The sequence below is a fragment of the Fusarium redolens genome (genome assembly GCF_020744475.1).
Source record: "Fusarium redolens strain MPI-CAGE-AT-0023 chromosome Unknown BKA55scaffold_11, whole genome shotgun sequence".
NCBI lineage: Eukaryota > Fungi > Ascomycota > Sordariomycetes > Hypocreales > Nectriaceae > Fusarium > Fusarium redolens.
In genome coordinates this window covers 1477661-1494242 of record NW_025763674.1, presented here as the reverse complement: position 1 = coordinate 1494242, position 16582 = coordinate 1477661, and the positions used below count along the sequence as shown (strand labels likewise).

The following is a 16582-nucleotide window of genomic DNA, read 5'->3' as shown; positions in this document are numbered from 1 at the left end:
TCTATAGTACAATTAGTACAAGGCGAGGCACTGTTTTGTACTAGAAGTTAATTTGTGCATGTATGCAGATCTTAACTAGATATGTGACATGGCAAAAATGAAAAGCGGCTGTGAGATCTCCGTTTAAATGCGGGATTGCATCGCAATCAAGACTAGTGTGGATTGCGAGGCGGGCTTTATGCAATTCGTGGCTGTCATGATAGGTTATGTAACAAAATGGGTGTTTTTATATGGACACCAGTCAGCCTTAGGCTGACTTTCGCTGCTGCGCCAATATGACCAACCTTCACTTCTCCTCATCACGTCGTCAAAGGCTCTTAGAATCATTATAACTTCAGCAAAGCACACTTGGTCACTGCGAATAATAATCACCATGGAAGCCCTGGCGATAATTGGCCTCACAGGCACTATAGCACAACTTCTCGACTTCAGTGCCAAGCTGGTTTCAAAAACCACCGAACTGTACAGCTCGGTAGCAGGAGCTTTAGATGAAAATGTCGACGCAGAGCTGGTGACGAATCATTTCGCGACTTTGATTAAACAACTCGACAGTGAAATGCCCCCCAGTCAGGAGCTAGCCTCAATATGTGATGCCTGTAGGGCAATATCTACTCGACTCCTAGGGGTCCTTCAGGGACTCAAGAAGAATACAAAAGGCCATACCTGGAAAAGCATTAGGCATGCAGTACGGAATATGCTGAAAAATGGCGAAATCCAGGCTCTACAAGCACGGTTGGCGGTGCTGAAGAATGAACTGATCGTCAGTCTTATGACAGGTCTATCGTGAGTATAACCTCTTCAAAGGAACGTGCCTTTTAGCGCTGATGAACTATAAAGACGAGACCTGTCTCAGACTCGCATTGAGTCCAGAAATAGTTTAGACAGGTTGGAAACCGCTGCTAATAACCTTTCTGCAATGATGTCAACTTTGTCTCTAAAAGTCGATCGGTCACACGAGACTCAAGAAGCGGTAATGGAGACTCTACTCCATAAAAATGCCGACAATATGACTGCAGTCATGGAAAAGACTCGCGAAATGATACAGTTGTCTTTGCAAAATGAGGCGGCAGGTATTACTTCAAGTCTTCTTCAGCAGATATCACAACGATATGGAGACGATCGATCCAGCTTCAGGTCCAATGAAGCGTCACATTCCCTGGGACGAGGTGGCTCTGAACCGGAGCCATCACATAGAAGAGAAGAGTGCATCAAGAACAATGATCCCCGTATTATGCAACGGTCCGTCCAGCGTAGGAGGCGGCTCATTCATCGCAGTGAACAGCTGTCCTGGTTTGGTAGGACGCTAGTCTCTGTCAGCGAAATTTACATGGGGGAAGATCTCACGCACATTCTTACAGGGTGCATCGTTATCCCATCCCCCTGGCTCCTTCGACTCAGGTGCGGGGTGAAGGTTCAGCACCTAAGATCAATGATCATTAGAGAAGCCCCGAAGGTTACCCTCTGGCCGCTTCAAATTCTTCCTAGTGACTCTGCAATCATCAACGCCATCAAGTCAGGGGATGCACACGCCGCAGAGTTAATCATCCGCGCTAAAGACGTATCTCCCTCCGCTGTATCCATGGACGGCGAAAATTTACTCAGTCTAATTGCTACTGAGATACTTAATGTTGTATTTAACTTGCATTTTAGATTTGCAGATGCAGATCCACAAGAGAGGTGGGGACCAAAATACTCAGACGAAGAGCGAAGGCTAGCAGAGAGTACTTTCTATGGCCTGCGGCAGCTCTTCGAATTCGTCCTGGCACAGGGGATTGACCCGGCTCAGAAATCATCTAATGGAAGGTAAGTATATTGGATCATCTTGCACTCTCCTCTGTCTCTGGATGCTAATTTGTCCATTCTAAGCTCTGCTATTACGTATTTGCTATATATTTTACAATTTGGCTTCGATAGTCTCTTCCCAGACGATTTCTACACCCTTTTCAGTTCTTCATTATCTGCCTCGCAAGACAATCCCTTCGATCAGCCCCAGGCCAATGTAGTTGGGGATCTTTTCAGATCCTATTCCTGCCAACCATCATGGCGTTACCGCTCTTTTATTGACAGGCTATTGGAAGGGCTAGAGTGGACTCTTTGTTCTAGCGATGGGCCTGGCGAGGCAAGCGCTCTTGCATTGAGATATTCGATCAAGCATAGATTCGATGTTGACCAAGACGATTTCGAAGAATGGGTTCCTTTGGAAGACGCGCTCAACGACAGTTTCCAAAACTTCTTTTCCCGGCGGCTTAAGGTTGTTAAATATCTTTCGTCAAGTATTGAAGATTCTCTCGATCGTATCTTCGAAACGGAAGATATGAAGCAAGTCAACGGCATCGTTGAATATACCAAGAAAGCGATCCAACTGTCATTACTATACGCCAGTCCAATGAAGGGGCTCCACCGAGCAAAAGATAGTATGCCGTTTGTTCGCAAATGTGTTGTAAAGGAGGTTTGCGCTATGTTACAAGCAGCGGATTGTTTTATTCATGTCATTGAGGATAACATGCTGGATTGGTGCAATGAGTGGGAGGTGCTTGATATCTGGGTGGAATCTCTCTTGGCAGGAAGCGTCCATCCAATACCCCAAAAGACTCGTAAGATTTGGAGCGCTAGTAAAGCGACATATAACAGTTTGAATGTATATCGTTCTTCATAGTCAGAAACTTGACGAGACTCTTTTGCAGGGCCATTGAGCCTCGGAAGTTCATATATCCAGCTGAGCGACCTATGCGGCATCCATTTTATTATCCGTGAACCATTTGAGTTTGTGATACCTTCTCCTCCTGCTCTCGTGATGATGGCCTCACCAGTCAAGATCTTGAAGGTAAATGGTGACTGACTTCAAGAGGTATTAACAGCAAACTAGTATCTTGTACTCATCCATGAACCAAAACCTGACTTCACTTAATTCTGAATAGACTGATTAAAGACATAGGGATGGAAGTGCTATCGGTTCTTGTAAAGTGATCTGGACTTTTTCCTCACGTAACAAGAAAAGACCGACATTAACAGAGCCCAAGTCATAGTGCATTGGAAACGCTGGACCCAGATTGCAAAGATGAAATCACTCGTGTAGCAGCTCAAAATCGTTAATAGAGGTGGGGAGATAAATAAAGCCAGGGGTAAGGATTTTACTTACGTTGGACTGGGAAGCGATTGTGACGACTCTTACTTTGGATCCTGTGCGGTAACAAGGCAGATCCCAAAGGTAGATAACAAGCAGAAAAGGGTCTCCAAGTCGTGGAATAAATCACTCGCTCCGCCTGGGCAGAAATCGATCTCCCGCAACAACCATCTCGCCAAGCTGTCCCGCGTCAGTAATGACGAAAGTGCCGAAAGACTTGTTAGTCAGCCACATCGTCTTATCTTATCGCGTCTTATATGTCACCAGTCCAGGAGCTGAAAACCAACAACCTGAGATTCACAGTCTCAAGTCCTAAATCACGGATTATCAGCAAAAGTCCTCAGTTTCCATGGCTCCAATTGAGCCGCAGTACCAGGTGAGACCAGACACAAGTTAGATGCCATTTATGAAACTAACAGACTCGATGAGAGCACTGCGATTTGCGTTTTGTCTCTTGTATGCAAGACAAGCACATGGACTGTATATCGGATACAAAAGGCGAAATCCACAGCTTGAAGCTCTCGACAAAGAACTTCCAACCTAACTTGCTGAGACACATATACCATTGGCCAACGACGAGTTCAACTCTGTCAGTGACAGCAAGGAGATGGAAGAAATCGTCGATCATCTCCACGTCAAGTGAGACACTCTTAATCGAGTCATCGAAGCACGCAGAAAGCACCATGCGCACTTCTACTCTATCAGCTACGACTATGGCCATCAGGCATATATCGATAAGCTCGTCAGTCACCGCCACATCGCCCTTGTAGCCCTCGGAAGGGCCGGAAACGACTCATGGCCGTTCTCTATAAGAAAGAGCAAAAGTACTCTTGGGTCCGTAATGTTCAAGACGAAGAAGAGGCGAACCGTGAAAAGAAGCAGAAGAAGATTAAACAAGAAGCTGCTCTGTTTAAGCGTCACATGAAGCAGATGGAGGCTAGAATGGACTCGATACGCAAGAAGGAGGAGCAGAAACTTGAAGATACTTTCCTTGAAGAAGCATACTGAGAACGCATGGCTCTGAATCAAGATGCAGATGATGAGACCCGGGATCCTATAGAGGATATGGAAGATGAGCAGAGACACCGATACATCGACTTGATCAAGCACTTCTTATGGATGAAAGTTAATGAACCCGCTACTGAACAGCCCGATGCAGCTAATGCATCATCAAGCAAACCTGCAGAATAACCCGCACCTACCAAGAAGCTGAAAAACAAGAAGGGAAGCAAGGGGAAGAGTAATGCTGCTAGCAACAGCTCACCATTAGAAGAGCTTCAGAACCTGATCGGACAAAAGAAGCTTCTTGCCATGCAAGCCAGTGGCAAACACAGAACTGAGCGTGAGCTGAAAGAACCGGATAAGAAAATCATCGAAACAGAGGAGGAGATGAGAAAGAGACTGGGTCAGGGCGTCAAGAAGAAATTCAAGAAACCTCGGCGCCAAAAAAAAAAGACAAAGGTTACTATGTGCGGAAAGAGCATTTGGAACCACACCAGCGAGAATGCAATGTCTCGAGATGGCTGGCTCCAATTCTCCGTCATGGCAAAGGATTGTGATCTGAAGCATGCCATCCAACTTTGCAGAAACTGGTCTGAGTTTTCTGGTCTTCACTTGCTTACACTATGGCAGTTTTTCCCAGCGTCGAACTGGACTTCTTGTGCCACGATCGGTTCATGCAGTAACTTCAACATCTTGGAAGTTGGACCAGACTTTATGAAGTTGACAGATGTTCTTCGAGAGTGGAGGTTTGGCTTTGACGATTGCTATGACGTGTTTATCTGGGACTTTGTACCCGGCGAACCGCACATGGACTTGTACAACATTGTCGTCGCGGCAAGTTCACCGTCAAATCTAGAAGATAAAACTGACCATTTGAAAGGAACTTCGTAACGCCTGGCGTATGAGAACACCTCGCGAGATGTACGTCCACATGGAACCTCTCCTTCGTAGCCTCCACCGAAACAAAAAGACCATGCGAACCCGCCAGATTAAACCCGGCGAGAACGTCAAGAGTCTCTGGGACACCGTCGCCGATGAAAGATCAGAATTCCGGCTCTTCGATATCGGCATCAAGAAAGTCACGATGCGCAAAGACACCGAGATAGTCGAGTTACCGTATATGTTCTACAACGAAGCCAATGAAGTCGATGATGCGATTCTCTTTCCGGATGAACTCACCTCTAGTAAAAAGAGTGTTGTGTTCCGAGAGATACGGAATGGTATTGCGAATATCGAAGATGGTATTCTGCCTAGTACGACTAGTCAAGGGTCTTGAGGCTATCAACAAGGGGAATGATCCGATGAAGGCGATGCGTATGGCGAAACATGATGACCAGGATAATATTTGGGGTATGCCAAAAGTCTGGGAGACGGCTCTTTTGCAGGCCCGGAGTGATAAATTGAACAAGTCGCAGCGGGCACTTCTTCAACGAACGGGATTGCTCAATGCATACAAGGCTTTGTCCTATGATAAACGGCTTGAAGAGTCTGATTCTATGGAGATGATGGAGCGAGACCGGGCATTCAGTAAGTATATCATCTCTTCAACCTTCCCAGGACTAACAGAACTAGGTTTCAAGGAGTCCTTCCACGCTGGAGATCTCGAACCCGGCTACAACACCAAATACAACCAAATCCAAGAAACACTCCGCAACATGCTCAAGACGCCTCATGTCGGCTCAACAGATTGGATCTGGTTCATAGCCGAGATCCTCGAATGGCTTGAACTTCGCGGCGACTACGACGACTACGTCCAATATCCCCAGTATCCCTAGCCACATATGTTGATAGCAAATGAACATGTTGAACTGAGAACTATCATGACCTGGGTTACAATTTGGAACCGCCCGCGTCCACCTTCATCATCACACTCTTGACCTCCAAGAAGTTATCCATACTGTAAAGGTACCCCTCTCGACCTTGGCCCGAGGACTTGTACCCACCAAATGGAAGATCTCGAGCAGTCGTGGGACTGGTGCAGTTAATCCCGACGTACCCTGAGTTGAGCTGTTGAGTAACTCTCATAGCCCGATCAATATTCTTCGTGTAGACCGCAGCATACAGACCATACTCTGTATCATTCGCCTTCTGGATAGCCTCTTCCTCCGTTTTGATGACATTGATGTTAACAACAGGCCCAAAGATCTCCTCCTTCATGATCTTGGCATTTTCAGCCGTGTCCAAGAAGATCGTCGGTTCAATGAAGAAACCTCCAGTCTTGTCATAACTTCCTTTTCCGCCTTGAACAAGCTTTCCTGTCTTTTTACCCTCATCGATATAAGAAAGAACAGTCTCATACTGAGTCTTGTCTGCTTGTGGACCATGATCAACGCCCTTTTGCGTCGGATCACCTGGCTTAGCAGCTGCCAGAGCTTTCTTACTAGCCTCAATGAATTTCTCAGCGATTGTGTCTTGCACGTAAACGCGAGAATTGGCCATGCAGACTTGTCCACTGTTCCACTGGATGCTGTGCATGGTGTCTTTGGCGGCTTGTTCAATGTCCGCATCATCGAAAATAATAACAGGCGATTTTCCACCGAGCTCAAGAATAACCTTCTTCAGGTTGGACTTGGCAGCTGCTTCCTGAATCAACCGTCCAGTGCGTCCCGAGCCCGTGAAGGAGATTGCTCGTACATCCATGTGTGACGAGAGGGCTGCACCAGAGGGGTTGCCATGGCCTGATATGACGTTGAAGACACCAGGAGGAAATCCCGCCTCGTGGATCAGCTCAGCAAACTTGGCTGCACCAAGCGGCGCTTTCTCGCTCGACTTGAGCACGACGGTATTACCAGTGATGAGCGCAGGCGCAGTTTTTCCCGCAAAGAACAAGAGAGACACATTCCAGGGAATAATAGCACCGACAACACCAAATGGCTGACGTAGAGTCATGGTGACATAGCCTGGTGTATTGAGACTCGCCTGGCCTTGGATATGAGGCCAAGCCTCAGCGTAGTACTCATAGCTCCCAGCAGCGGCGTATCCTTCGAAGAACTCTGGCAGTGGACGGCCCATAGACTTTGCTTCGAGTAAAGCCAGTTCGTCATTATGTTGTCTAATAAGACCCGCGAGTTTCTTCATGTAGCCGCCGCGCTTGGCGGGATCCAAGGCAGACCATGCAGGAAAGGCGCGCTTTGCAGCTGCGACTGCGTTGTTGACATCGTCTTTTGTGGCTTCGGGGACTTGACGAAGACAGTTTTAGCTGAGACTCAGAGGGAGGATTGTGTGCGTTTACCATTTGCAACTCGATCGCCTGTCGCTGGGTTAAAGAGGGGAAAAGTGTTTCCATCAGAGGCGCCAACCAACTGATAAAGTTAGAACCTCAATCAATCAGCGGGAAGTTGGCTTCATACTTGACCATCAATTAGCATAAGAGGCTTGATTGCCTCATTTCCATTCAACGAACCCATATCTGCAAAAGTTGAATGATGCTAGGATTTGGTGTTTGAGTGAATTTGAGAACCGAGAAATGTCTCAATTTATCCATGACGAGATTGTTTCACATGACATTTACCACAAACTTGTTAGGCAAAACATCCGAAGGAAATTCAGCGCCACCCCCGCAATATTCGGGAGGGGAAAAGCAGCGCCGTGAAACACTGTATTTCTCGCATAGCCGAGATGCGGCGCTATGAACGGCCCGAGAAGATCACCGTGGTGGAGTGGATCTGAGGCACGGCGACAGAGTTCAAGAACTGATGTTTATCTATAATTCTGTTTATTATGCATAAAAATAAGTCTATCCTATCAACCTGAAGCCGTTGAACTCGTCGTTGTGGCAACAGGTTGTAATAGTCGCCACTCAAGGTTACTCCAGAGGAAGCCATTGGCAGGCCAATTCCTTGATCTGCGCAGGGAAATGGTCTTCCCGAACCTGGACACTGTCTCTTCCTCCAAACCAAGTGTAAAATGCTCGAAGGCTGGCCAACTCAGGATCTGCCAAAAGGTCTAATGAGTAGAGGTCTTTGGCAAAGTGGAGAGTTGAGTACAAGACACAATCGGCAATGGTGACCTGTCCATCTCCACCATTAAAGCGAGTATCCTCCTCGTAGTATTTGTCCAGAAGTTTGAGATTCTTCTGGCAATATTCAAGTGCAAGCTTCGCTGTGAGTGGATGCGTCTCCTCAAGCATGTTGAACAGTGCCGTACCCTTGTGGCACGCAAAGCCAAACTGACCGGTGACTTCATCAGCAAGACACAGGATCTCTCTGACCCGTGCTTTTTGTTCCGCTGTCTGTCCAAGCATACTGCCACTGGCGTTTTTAGCGAGTTCAATTTGCCATGGCTGCTGCGGACGATCGCAGATGTCTTCAAAGTACTCGAGAATGGCGATTGACTGCTTGATGAACTTTCCATCTGGGAGACGCAAGATTGGCGCCGTTCCTTTAGGCTTTCCAGGCGCAGTTAGGCTGTTGCTATTGGGAGATACAGTTACTTCTGTAACTTTGATGAGAGGTGATTTGAGGAGTCCTTTCTCGGCGAGATAGATGAGGACGCGGCGGGGGTACATTCCCCATGAGAGGGAGAAGAGTTCAAGAGGGGCTGACATTTTGAGGGTAATTGATAGATATCTTGGGTGATACAATATATTGTGGCAGTAAGGTTAATCACTGTCACCTAAAAACAGACTTTTATACGTTTCTGTTTAGGAGACTTTGCGGATTCTTTAGTCAAGGTGAAGTCTCCGATTGGTCGGCGAGTTTTTCATCGGGATCTTTAATGTGACCGATGGCCATGGGCAGATTCTTCAAGCGAGGGTACTGCCGGGATACGAACCAGTGAGGCACATCAGATGCTTGAAGGGCCAGGAAAAGGGTGTCAAGGAAAGGCTTCCGCCAATGATGGGAGATCTACCCTGGGGGGCGGCTAAATTGGCAACGAGCAGAACCGAAGGCAGCCCGAGAATATTAACAAGCTTATCATCCCCTACTGCTTTTTGAGTTGATCTTGAGGTAAAAGTCCGGTGAACAACTCTTGACAAGGTCTGAGTCCAGTCTTGGGGCTTCCGTAGCTCTGGAGCCACCTGCTGAGTTGATGGTTCAAGACACTTCACCCAAGGGACGATTTCTTCGGGAATCTCGGTAAGACTTGAGTTTGAGACTTCAGATTTGTGTGGCGATTAGAGTCTACTGAGACCTATCCCCCGAATGGTGATGTGAACGCTTGCGATGTAGTGAGTGTGGAGTTAACGTTTCGTGTCCGTCAGCCTCAGCACTGTAAACAAACCATCCAGCGCTCTGAACAAGCAGTCTAAGTTAGCAGCCCATGAGCCACTTTGAGAATACGCAACAGTACACATGCCTTTATCCAGCATTTTGCTATAAATCCATCGCTTCCTCCAGCGTTTATACACGTTTTTAAAACACATCACATCCTGCTCCCGCACCATAGGGGGTATTGTACCCTTGCACATTCTTCATCTTTCAAAATGGTCTCCTCATGCCTTTCCCGAATCCTGCTCATCTTCATGGTGTTCGGACTCGCCCAAGTCTTGGCTCAGCCTATCAAGGACAACAAAGCAGCGCCTGACAATTTTATCGTAAAAAGATCACCATGCATTAACTGCAAAAACGACATCGAGACCGTGAGAGTCGACAGCAACAATAAGTACAAGTGCAACTCGAAGCGATCACCATGCATTCAGTGCAAAAACAAGGTCAAAGTCAAGAACGTCAACAGCAAGAACAAGTACGAGTGCAAGGCGAAGCGATCGCCATGCGTCAACTGCAAAAACAAGCACGAAACCACACACGTTCATTGCAAGGATGAGAAAAAGGATGGGAAGAAATCAGACACCAAGACTCCCATAATCGTCATCAATCGCATCACAGTACGCCCTAAAGAGGAAGAGTCGTCAAAGTCCGGCAGTCACTCGAAAGGAAAGAAGGACAGCCCAGTTGAAACCGAGCGCGTCGAAGTCCACTATCCAAAGGAAGATTCATCAGAGCATGATAAGCACTGGAAAACCAACAAGGACAAGCACTTTCTACCCAAGTACAAGCACTCTCTACCCAAGTACAAGCACTCTCTACCCAAGGACAAGCACTCTCTACCCAAGGACAAGCATTACAGAGTAAAGCCCGTCAACGAGAAAGATGGTCATTCAGACGCAAGATTCAAAATCAAGGGCCCGCCAGTATGGCGTGATATGAACCTCAGGGGGGCAATCCACAAATAAGCGGTTAAATCCAATGAAGGAGCTGCAAGGTTTACCAGTTCCTCATCTTCATACCTCTCACAAGCTCTCGAACCGACAAGGCTCTTGGTGGTGGAAAAGACAATTGGATTACTCAGGTCTAGGTTGCGCTCAACTCTAGTCTCAGTTGGTACTTGATCTTCAATAGCTGGCGCCACAGCATACCGATACAATTGATTGTCTTTAAAAGTACTTCTTCTCGGAAATAAACTCTAGTAGCTTGTGAAACACTATCATAGCAGCATGGCCGGAAGGGTATTAGTGCTAAGCATGAATTTGTGATAAGTAATAGTTCAGCAAGTCGTGAAGCTGAAAATAGTGAATTTTATTAAGTTCATTAGAGTATAACAGACCATCCCAAAATGAATGTAAGTGTTAGTCCTGCTAAGAGGATGTGCCATACTGGGTAATTAGACAGTGTCCATCCGTAAGACTGCTCTGATATGTCCTTCATCGCTTACTTGGACACTATTCATCAGATGCCTCCCTCGCACGAGTACGGACTCGAGCCAACTCAATCTCAAAAGCCTTATTCTTGGCATCATTGTATGATTCCGATGAGTCGCCGCAAGACTCCAAGTCAAACTCTCGTGATGAGTGTGATAAACGTCTAATAGGTCGACCAGGTGAGATACCTGATTGATCTTGCGTGAGTCTCGCTGCTTCGGGCTTCTGGATGGAGTCGGTGGTGTAGCGACTGCCTTGGCTGGTCCCCTTTCCTCGAATGCTGCTGAATGCGCGTGAGTTCGCAGCGAGGTTGAAGTATGGTCGCAGTGAAGGGAGACAGGCAATGACAAGACCGAGATAAAGGTCCAAGGTATTCCAAAAGTCTACAAGTATGTTGGCCTATTTTCGCCAGAGTTAGAGTGAGAAACTTACGGGCTTCCACAATTGAAACCTTGCGATTGGCTCCAACGATGAATAGTTCATGAAAGCGGACGATACTGATGACCATGTTGATGATGCCAAGAAGAAAGGTCAAGTAAACGCCAACTCGCAGCCACCCTTTAATCATGAGATCAGGTACGATAAGCCAGGGAAGAATAAAGACTGCGATAGTTAGCTTTGGTCATGCCATCGACAGGAAGCGCTTACTGAATACATCGCCAGCAAAGTGAAGCGCCCATGAAGTCTTCAAAAATGTCATTGCAGCATTATGCGGACATTTGTTGTCGGGTTCCAATGACCTATTGACGTTAGTAACTTGCATGTCATTCTACTGCGATGGTGACTGACTGACCAAAATCGAGTGACCGGGATACAGACGCAAAATGGTAGAACCATGGTTACAATATAAGAAAGGGCAACATATAGAGCAGTGGCCCAAAGAACCATTCTTCTCTTGTGCATATGAACAGGAATAACTTGTCGGTAGACAGCAAGCAGAGCAGCTTTGCAGAGGTAGAACGCCGTGAAGAAAGGCAAAGCACAAATCCAAAGTAACTATACCAAGGTTAGTCTGCATCATCAGTCGTGATAACCATGTCTTACTCTCAAAATGAACTCTTTGTCTTCACGAGTTCCATTATAGTCTTTCAATGTACCATCGACGTGCGGCTCCATGACACCCATGTGAACATACGTAACACAGAACGAAGCCACGACAATGCCAGCTAACCATGCTGCAATCATCCATATGTCGCTATCGATGAGCCTTCGTTTTTGGATGGCGAGTCGGAGGTAGATTCGTGCGATGATGACGACTGTTGATAAGGATATGAGTGTCCATTCTGTAATCTACACTCTGTGAGCTAACTGCCAAGTGGGACTACAGTGATGATACTCACCAGAAGGGTCGACGGTCCTATCGCCATGATGCCGGTTGTTTTTGTTGCTGAATCAAAATACCGTTTGTTGTGCTGCTTTGACTGTACGCAAGTACACAGCAACACTATAAGTAAGGCATGGAAGAATGAGCTGCAAACCCGCGTCTCTACGAGTATGATGAGCCTCTCTCTAAATACCATGCTCACTCTTTCGTCCTCAAAAGCGAGACAAATAAAGTTTGCCTTCCGTTTTCATAAGCTATCCGGAATCTCTTAGCGGATGGGATGTGGCGCATTCCATATGCAGGGGCTGGAAGGGGATCTCTGCATCCACAAAACTAAAATTAATGGGTAGTGAGACCATAAAAGTCCAGCCAATTTTTGGTGGTGAGCGTTGCTGGTATGCTATCAAAGTCAGTTGGCTGTAACAATCTTAATATTTTCTTGGATATGCTCGCTTGTTTTGGTGAGGGCTGGGAAAGGCAGGTTGAGCTCAACACGTGGCAAAGCCACAATTGAGAAACGGATTCTTGGAGTGATGATGGGGTGATTTAGCATATGTCTTGGCGAACTGGTTGCCTAGTTGATCCAGGTAGAACGATATCTGAACCTCGCCTAAGATGGCTGCAACTTGAGGGTTAACGGCCTCTCTCACAGACCTGGCTCATTGTAAGCAGCAGATTCCCGTGGGCAAGATTGCACCTGGCAACCGTTCAATTATGGGAATATTTGATTAGTAAATATATTACTGTGTTTATGTAGATCCAATGTCAAAGCCAGCTATTGGGGTGAGTAGAGTCGTTACGCCGGCATCGTACAAAGTCCTAGCTGTTGCACAAGATGTCCAATATCTCGAGCTTCCATCGCATCGCAATCCCTCGATACATCACCGGATGTCCACATAACTCACCCAGCAGTCAGAGAACCTCGCACTGCAGACCTCATGTCAGCTAGCAGTGCCTGGAGTAAAGAACGTTGGTGCAAGGCATGTAGCCCAGGCAAAGGCGTTATATGGCCATCGTATGCGTCATCTTGGAGCTATTCACACCAAGAATTTGAGGGATCTTCGGCAGCAGCGTTATCAACAATGGTGCTTTTGTAGAAGCACAATGTAAGTGGCGGCGACGAAAATGTCGCTGATCTGCATCATGTCAAGCGACTCACTGATCGACCAACTCTATTCAAAAGAGCAGCATTTCGCCATGACGCCAAACGTGAAATGTCGCCAATCCTCGGCTGTTTGAGCATGATGAGATCAGTTCAATTGCATAAACGGTGTCGCATGACAGTGAACTCTTTCGTAGGGGATCATCACTACTGACATCATGAGATCAACCGCCATGGGAAGTGTAAAGTGTAACGTTTGAATGGAGCCCTCGAGAGAGTACCATAGTAATGGAGCATTATAAAGTCGCATTGGCAATTCACGCGGTGAACAGGTATCCCTTAGTACTCAGATCTCCTGTACCCGGTTAAACTTATGGAGTAGCTTGGAAAGTGATACAACGTCGCGTAATGCCCCCAGCAATTCCTTTGCGGAGAATATCGTGCAAGCGAACGTATATCATACGACATGTAGGACTCTATCATATCTAGGGTAGTAGATTAGACCCAAAACATCACCAAAATGTTTCATGTAATGTTTTGGGTCTGTGAAACCAAGAAATGTTTCAGTGGAGCACCTCTAATGATCTGAGCTGGCACGACACTCTATCGGGGGCATGTCTCGTCAAGTTCTGAGTCACGAGACGGTCAAAGCGCTTTTTTGTGAGATTATCTTAGTGTGACTAGCAGTTCTCTTAGCCAATTGGACTATTTACTGCATGTCACTAGATGGCGTATCCTCTTTTACCGAGACGGACTGACATCTCAGTGCCATATTGACGGGCCCAAATCATTAATGAGCTAGGTTCCCCAGTCAAAATGAGGTCACATGCTTACTCTCTGCAGCGGGATCATCATTAGTCACCAGCCAGGTTACAGATCTACTTGAAACTAAGACACCACGGAATTACGGATATCATGACATTCGATGTCCCTCAATCATCAGGCAAGAATTAGTCCAAGCGGTGAGTCCAGAAAGTAAAATGAGATCTGATATGCAGGTCATTTCAACAAGGGTTAGATCACGGTATGGCTTGGCTACAGGCTTGATGGGCAGAGCAATATCACCAGTGGAGCTTTTGACGATTGATTGACGAAACAAAAGACCGCACTGAGACTTTTTATCGTTACAAATCCCTCACAAACCTCCGTTTTTCTACCTCGGGATGCTCGGCAAGCCTGTCAACAACGAACCCCTGTTCCTATCAGAAAACTTAGCTCTCCCCACTCCAACCACATGGCATATTGAGATCGGCAGTTATCTAAACCCAGCAAATACAAGGCGCACTGACACTCACGTCGCCCGCAAGCACAAATTGTTAGGTTGCGGCAGTGAACGACCCGATCTGGTTGGTTCAGGTCCACGCAGTAAAACAACGATCAGCGGTAATCTTCAGGTCCAGGGTGTCATTGCTCCGCAGATCAGGTCGGAGAAATTACAGGTTTGGGAAACAGATGCACGATTAGATCATCGCTCTGCGGGTTACGTTACTGCATGAGACACATTGGTGACTGGGTACCGCAGCGATAATGCAATATAAGCTCAAGCTTGTCGATCTCTTACAGTAGTGAGACGGAATTTGTGAGGGCTGAAGTATGAGCCCCTCTGGATAAAGATACTAGACCTGGCGATTCCCCCGCACGAAAAATGTGTTTCTGTGATAACTTCAAACATATGTTGAAATTTGTTTTGTCGTGAGTGCAGAATGTACCTTCGTTGGGCTGACGAGAGTCATCTAACAATGGATACTCGCTCGATGCCGGCGGATAGTTCATCCCGCTCGGTCGAGATTCGTGCCATTCTCATTACGTTCTCCATTCTTTCCACGATCACCGTCGCATTACGACTCTATATAAGATATAAGGTTCTTCATTCTCTCGGTTGGGATGATAGAGTTATGGCTGTTGCCCAGGTCCTTACCATTGGAGCTGCGGTAGCCATCGGGCTAGGTAGGCTTCAATTAACGTTGCGCTTCAAATTCGAGAGTGCTGACGTGGATATAGAGAATAATTATGGACTTGGGCATCATACTTGGGAGCAGTCGAAGGAGAATTACATCGCTTACATGAAGGTCAGCTTCACTCTTCCCATGCTCCTCTTACCCTTGCTGACACCTTTCAATAGGCATTCTATGCTTCCGTCATTGTATACAATGTCGCGATGTGTCTAGTCAAAATCGGAATCCTTCTTCAATACCGACGAGTCTTTGCCATACCAGTCTTACAGGCCTTGACATTCTACGGACTTGTCATCATGATCGCCTGGACCATCACGATCGCCTTCCTTAATACTCTCATTTGTGTACCTGTCGCAAAGTTTTGGAACTCGGCTTTATCTGGGCATTGTACCGACCCCTTGACGGTTTGGTACGTCATGGCTGGCTTCAATCTAGTCACAGATATTACTGTGTTTTGTATGCCATTGCCAGTTATCGGAAGTCTGAATCTTCCAAGGAAACAAAAGATTATGCTGTTGGCCATCTTCAGCATCGGGTTCTTGTAAGTGACTGGCGGAATCGTTTCTATCGCGCCCTTACTGACAGTACCAGGACATGCGCTATCTCTATTTATCGCATTCGAACACTAAAGACTGCCGCTTCAACCAAGGACCCCAATTGGGACAATGTCGACGCCGCCATATGGTCATTCCTCGAAGTCACCCTGGCCATCATCTCATCATGCCTACCAACCCTCCGACCGTTATTCTCCAAGCTCATGCCCAGGCTCTTTGCCTCTTCATTCGGTCGCAGCAACCGTGCGTCCCAATACGGCTATACTCGAACACGAAGCAGTCAAAACCTACGGAGCATGCCTCGAACGCGAACTGAAGACCTCAGTCATGGCTCAATGGATGACACAACCACCTTGCGAAAAGATGAAGTGCCCCTCCCATCAATCAGCCATAAACACTATCGAACTTACCCTGGTGTTAGCGTTAGTATTAAAGCTGAACAAGGACAGAATCATAGTGATGAAGCAGAGTCGCAGAGTCCTCTGGAGCCAAGCTCACCAAGCCATGGAGGGATCAAAGCCACGACTGTTGTCACGCAGGAGATTGTGGTAGAGAGACATTCAGACGATGAATGGAGCCATGGTAGACCAAGTGACAGTGATGCAACTCTGAGAGAATAAGTTCTGTGTAGCAATTATCCAGAAACATTCTGTCGCTTCTTTATGAGACATGCATATTATTACCTAGCCTTTTAATGTAATCTTAATACACTTTTATTTATATATAGCCCATCACCACCTTTCTTTTTCTCGCCGTGTGTTCTAGACCTCCAAAGCTTACCCCAAGCTCTCAGCTGTAGGTCTCCGGATTGGGAAGTTACCTTGATAGCGTTAGGGCGGAAGCCTCGGCACGTTAGCTCCCTTGACGCTTTTGGGATAGCT

General features: G+C 46.8%; 6 protein-coding genes across 6 annotated transcripts; 3 read left to right on the top strand and 3 right to left on the bottom strand.

Moving 5' to 3' along the window:
* Positions 1–270: 270 nt before the first annotated feature.
* BKA55DRAFT_740044 (uncharacterized protein) lies at positions 271–5901 on the top strand (the record flags this gene model as incomplete). The annotated part of the gene is made up of 7 exons (XM_046201434.1): positions 271–783; positions 838–1803; positions 1867–2638; positions 4349–4954; positions 5007–5310; positions 5390–5653; positions 5699–5901. Exons 1-7 carry the CDS (start codon positions 374–376, stop codon positions 5899–5901), a joined length of 3525 nt encoding a protein of 1174 aa, XP_046047745.1. The 5' UTR covers positions 271–373.
* A 55-nt stretch (positions 5902–5956) lies between these two features.
* On the bottom strand, positions 5957–7533 carry BKA55DRAFT_692321 (aldehyde dehydrogenase domain-containing protein; the record flags this gene model as incomplete). The annotated part of the gene is made up of 3 exons (XM_046199769.1): positions 5957–7305; positions 7359–7428; positions 7477–7533. 3 exons carry the CDS (start codon positions 7531–7533, stop codon positions 5957–5959), a joined length of 1476 nt encoding a protein of 491 aa, XP_046047744.1.
* A 398-nt stretch (positions 7534–7931) lies between these two features.
* On the bottom strand, positions 7932–8697 carry BKA55DRAFT_665104 (uncharacterized protein; the record flags this gene model as incomplete). The annotated part of the gene is made up of 1 exon (XM_046197737.1): positions 7932–8697. The coding sequence occupies exon 1, from the start codon at positions 8670–8672 to the stop codon at positions 7932–7934; it is 741 nt and encodes a 246-aa protein (XP_046047743.1). The 5' UTR covers positions 8673–8697.
* An 854-nt stretch (positions 8698–9551) lies between these two features.
* BKA55DRAFT_692319 (uncharacterized protein) lies at positions 9552–10301 on the top strand (the record flags this gene model as incomplete). The annotated part of the gene is made up of 1 exon (XM_046199768.1): positions 9552–10301. The coding sequence occupies one exon, from the start codon at positions 9552–9554 to the stop codon at positions 10299–10301; it is 750 nt and encodes a 249-aa protein (XP_046047742.1).
* Positions 10302–10600: 299 nt separating this feature from the next.
* BKA55DRAFT_574020 (uncharacterized protein) lies at positions 10601–12350 on the bottom strand. The gene is made up of 6 exons (XM_046193266.1): positions 12107–12350; positions 11811–12056; positions 11560–11762; positions 11415–11506; positions 11199–11369; positions 10601–11149 (listed from the first exon to the last, which is right to left on the bottom strand). Exons 1-6 carry the CDS (start codon positions 12284–12286, stop codon positions 10788–10790), a joined length of 1254 nt encoding a protein of 417 aa, XP_046047741.1. The 5' UTR covers positions 12287–12350; the 3' UTR covers positions 10601–10787.
* Positions 12351–14771: 2421 nt separating this feature from the next.
* BKA55DRAFT_618738 (uncharacterized protein) lies at positions 14772–16431 on the top strand. Its single transcript, XM_046196740.1, has 4 exons — positions 14772–15139; positions 15194–15261; positions 15315–15688; positions 15739–16431. Exons 1-4 carry the CDS (start codon positions 14896–14898, stop codon positions 16319–16321), a joined length of 1269 nt encoding a protein of 422 aa, XP_046047740.1. The 5' UTR covers positions 14772–14895; the 3' UTR covers positions 16322–16431.
* The last annotated feature ends 151 nt before the right edge of the window (positions 16432–16582 follow it).

Coding starts and splice junctions, on each gene's coding strand:
- BKA55DRAFT_574020 (XM_046193266.1), bottom strand. CDS start 12,286: ATGGTATTTAGAGAGAGGCTCATCATACTCGTAGAGACGCGGGTTTGC. Junction 11,763..11,810: donor ACAAAGAGTTCATTTTGAGA/GTAAGACATGGT, acceptor ACCTTGGTATAG/TTACTTTGGATTTGTGCTTT. Junction 11,150..11,198: donor GGTTTCAATTGTGGAAGCCC/GTAAGTTTCTCA, acceptor ACATACTTGTAG/ACTTTTGGAATACCTTGGAC.
- BKA55DRAFT_618738 (XM_046196740.1), top strand. CDS start 14,896: ATGTACCTTCGTTGGGCTGACGAGAGTCATCTAACAATGGATACTCGC. Junction 15,140..15,193: donor TGCGGTAGCCATCGGGCTAG/GTAGGCTTCAAT, acceptor ACGTGGATATAG/AGAATAATTATGGACTTGGG. Junction 15,262..15,314: donor ATTACATCGCTTACATGAAG/GTCAGCTTCACT, acceptor ACCTTTCAATAG/GCATTCTATGCTTCCGTCAT.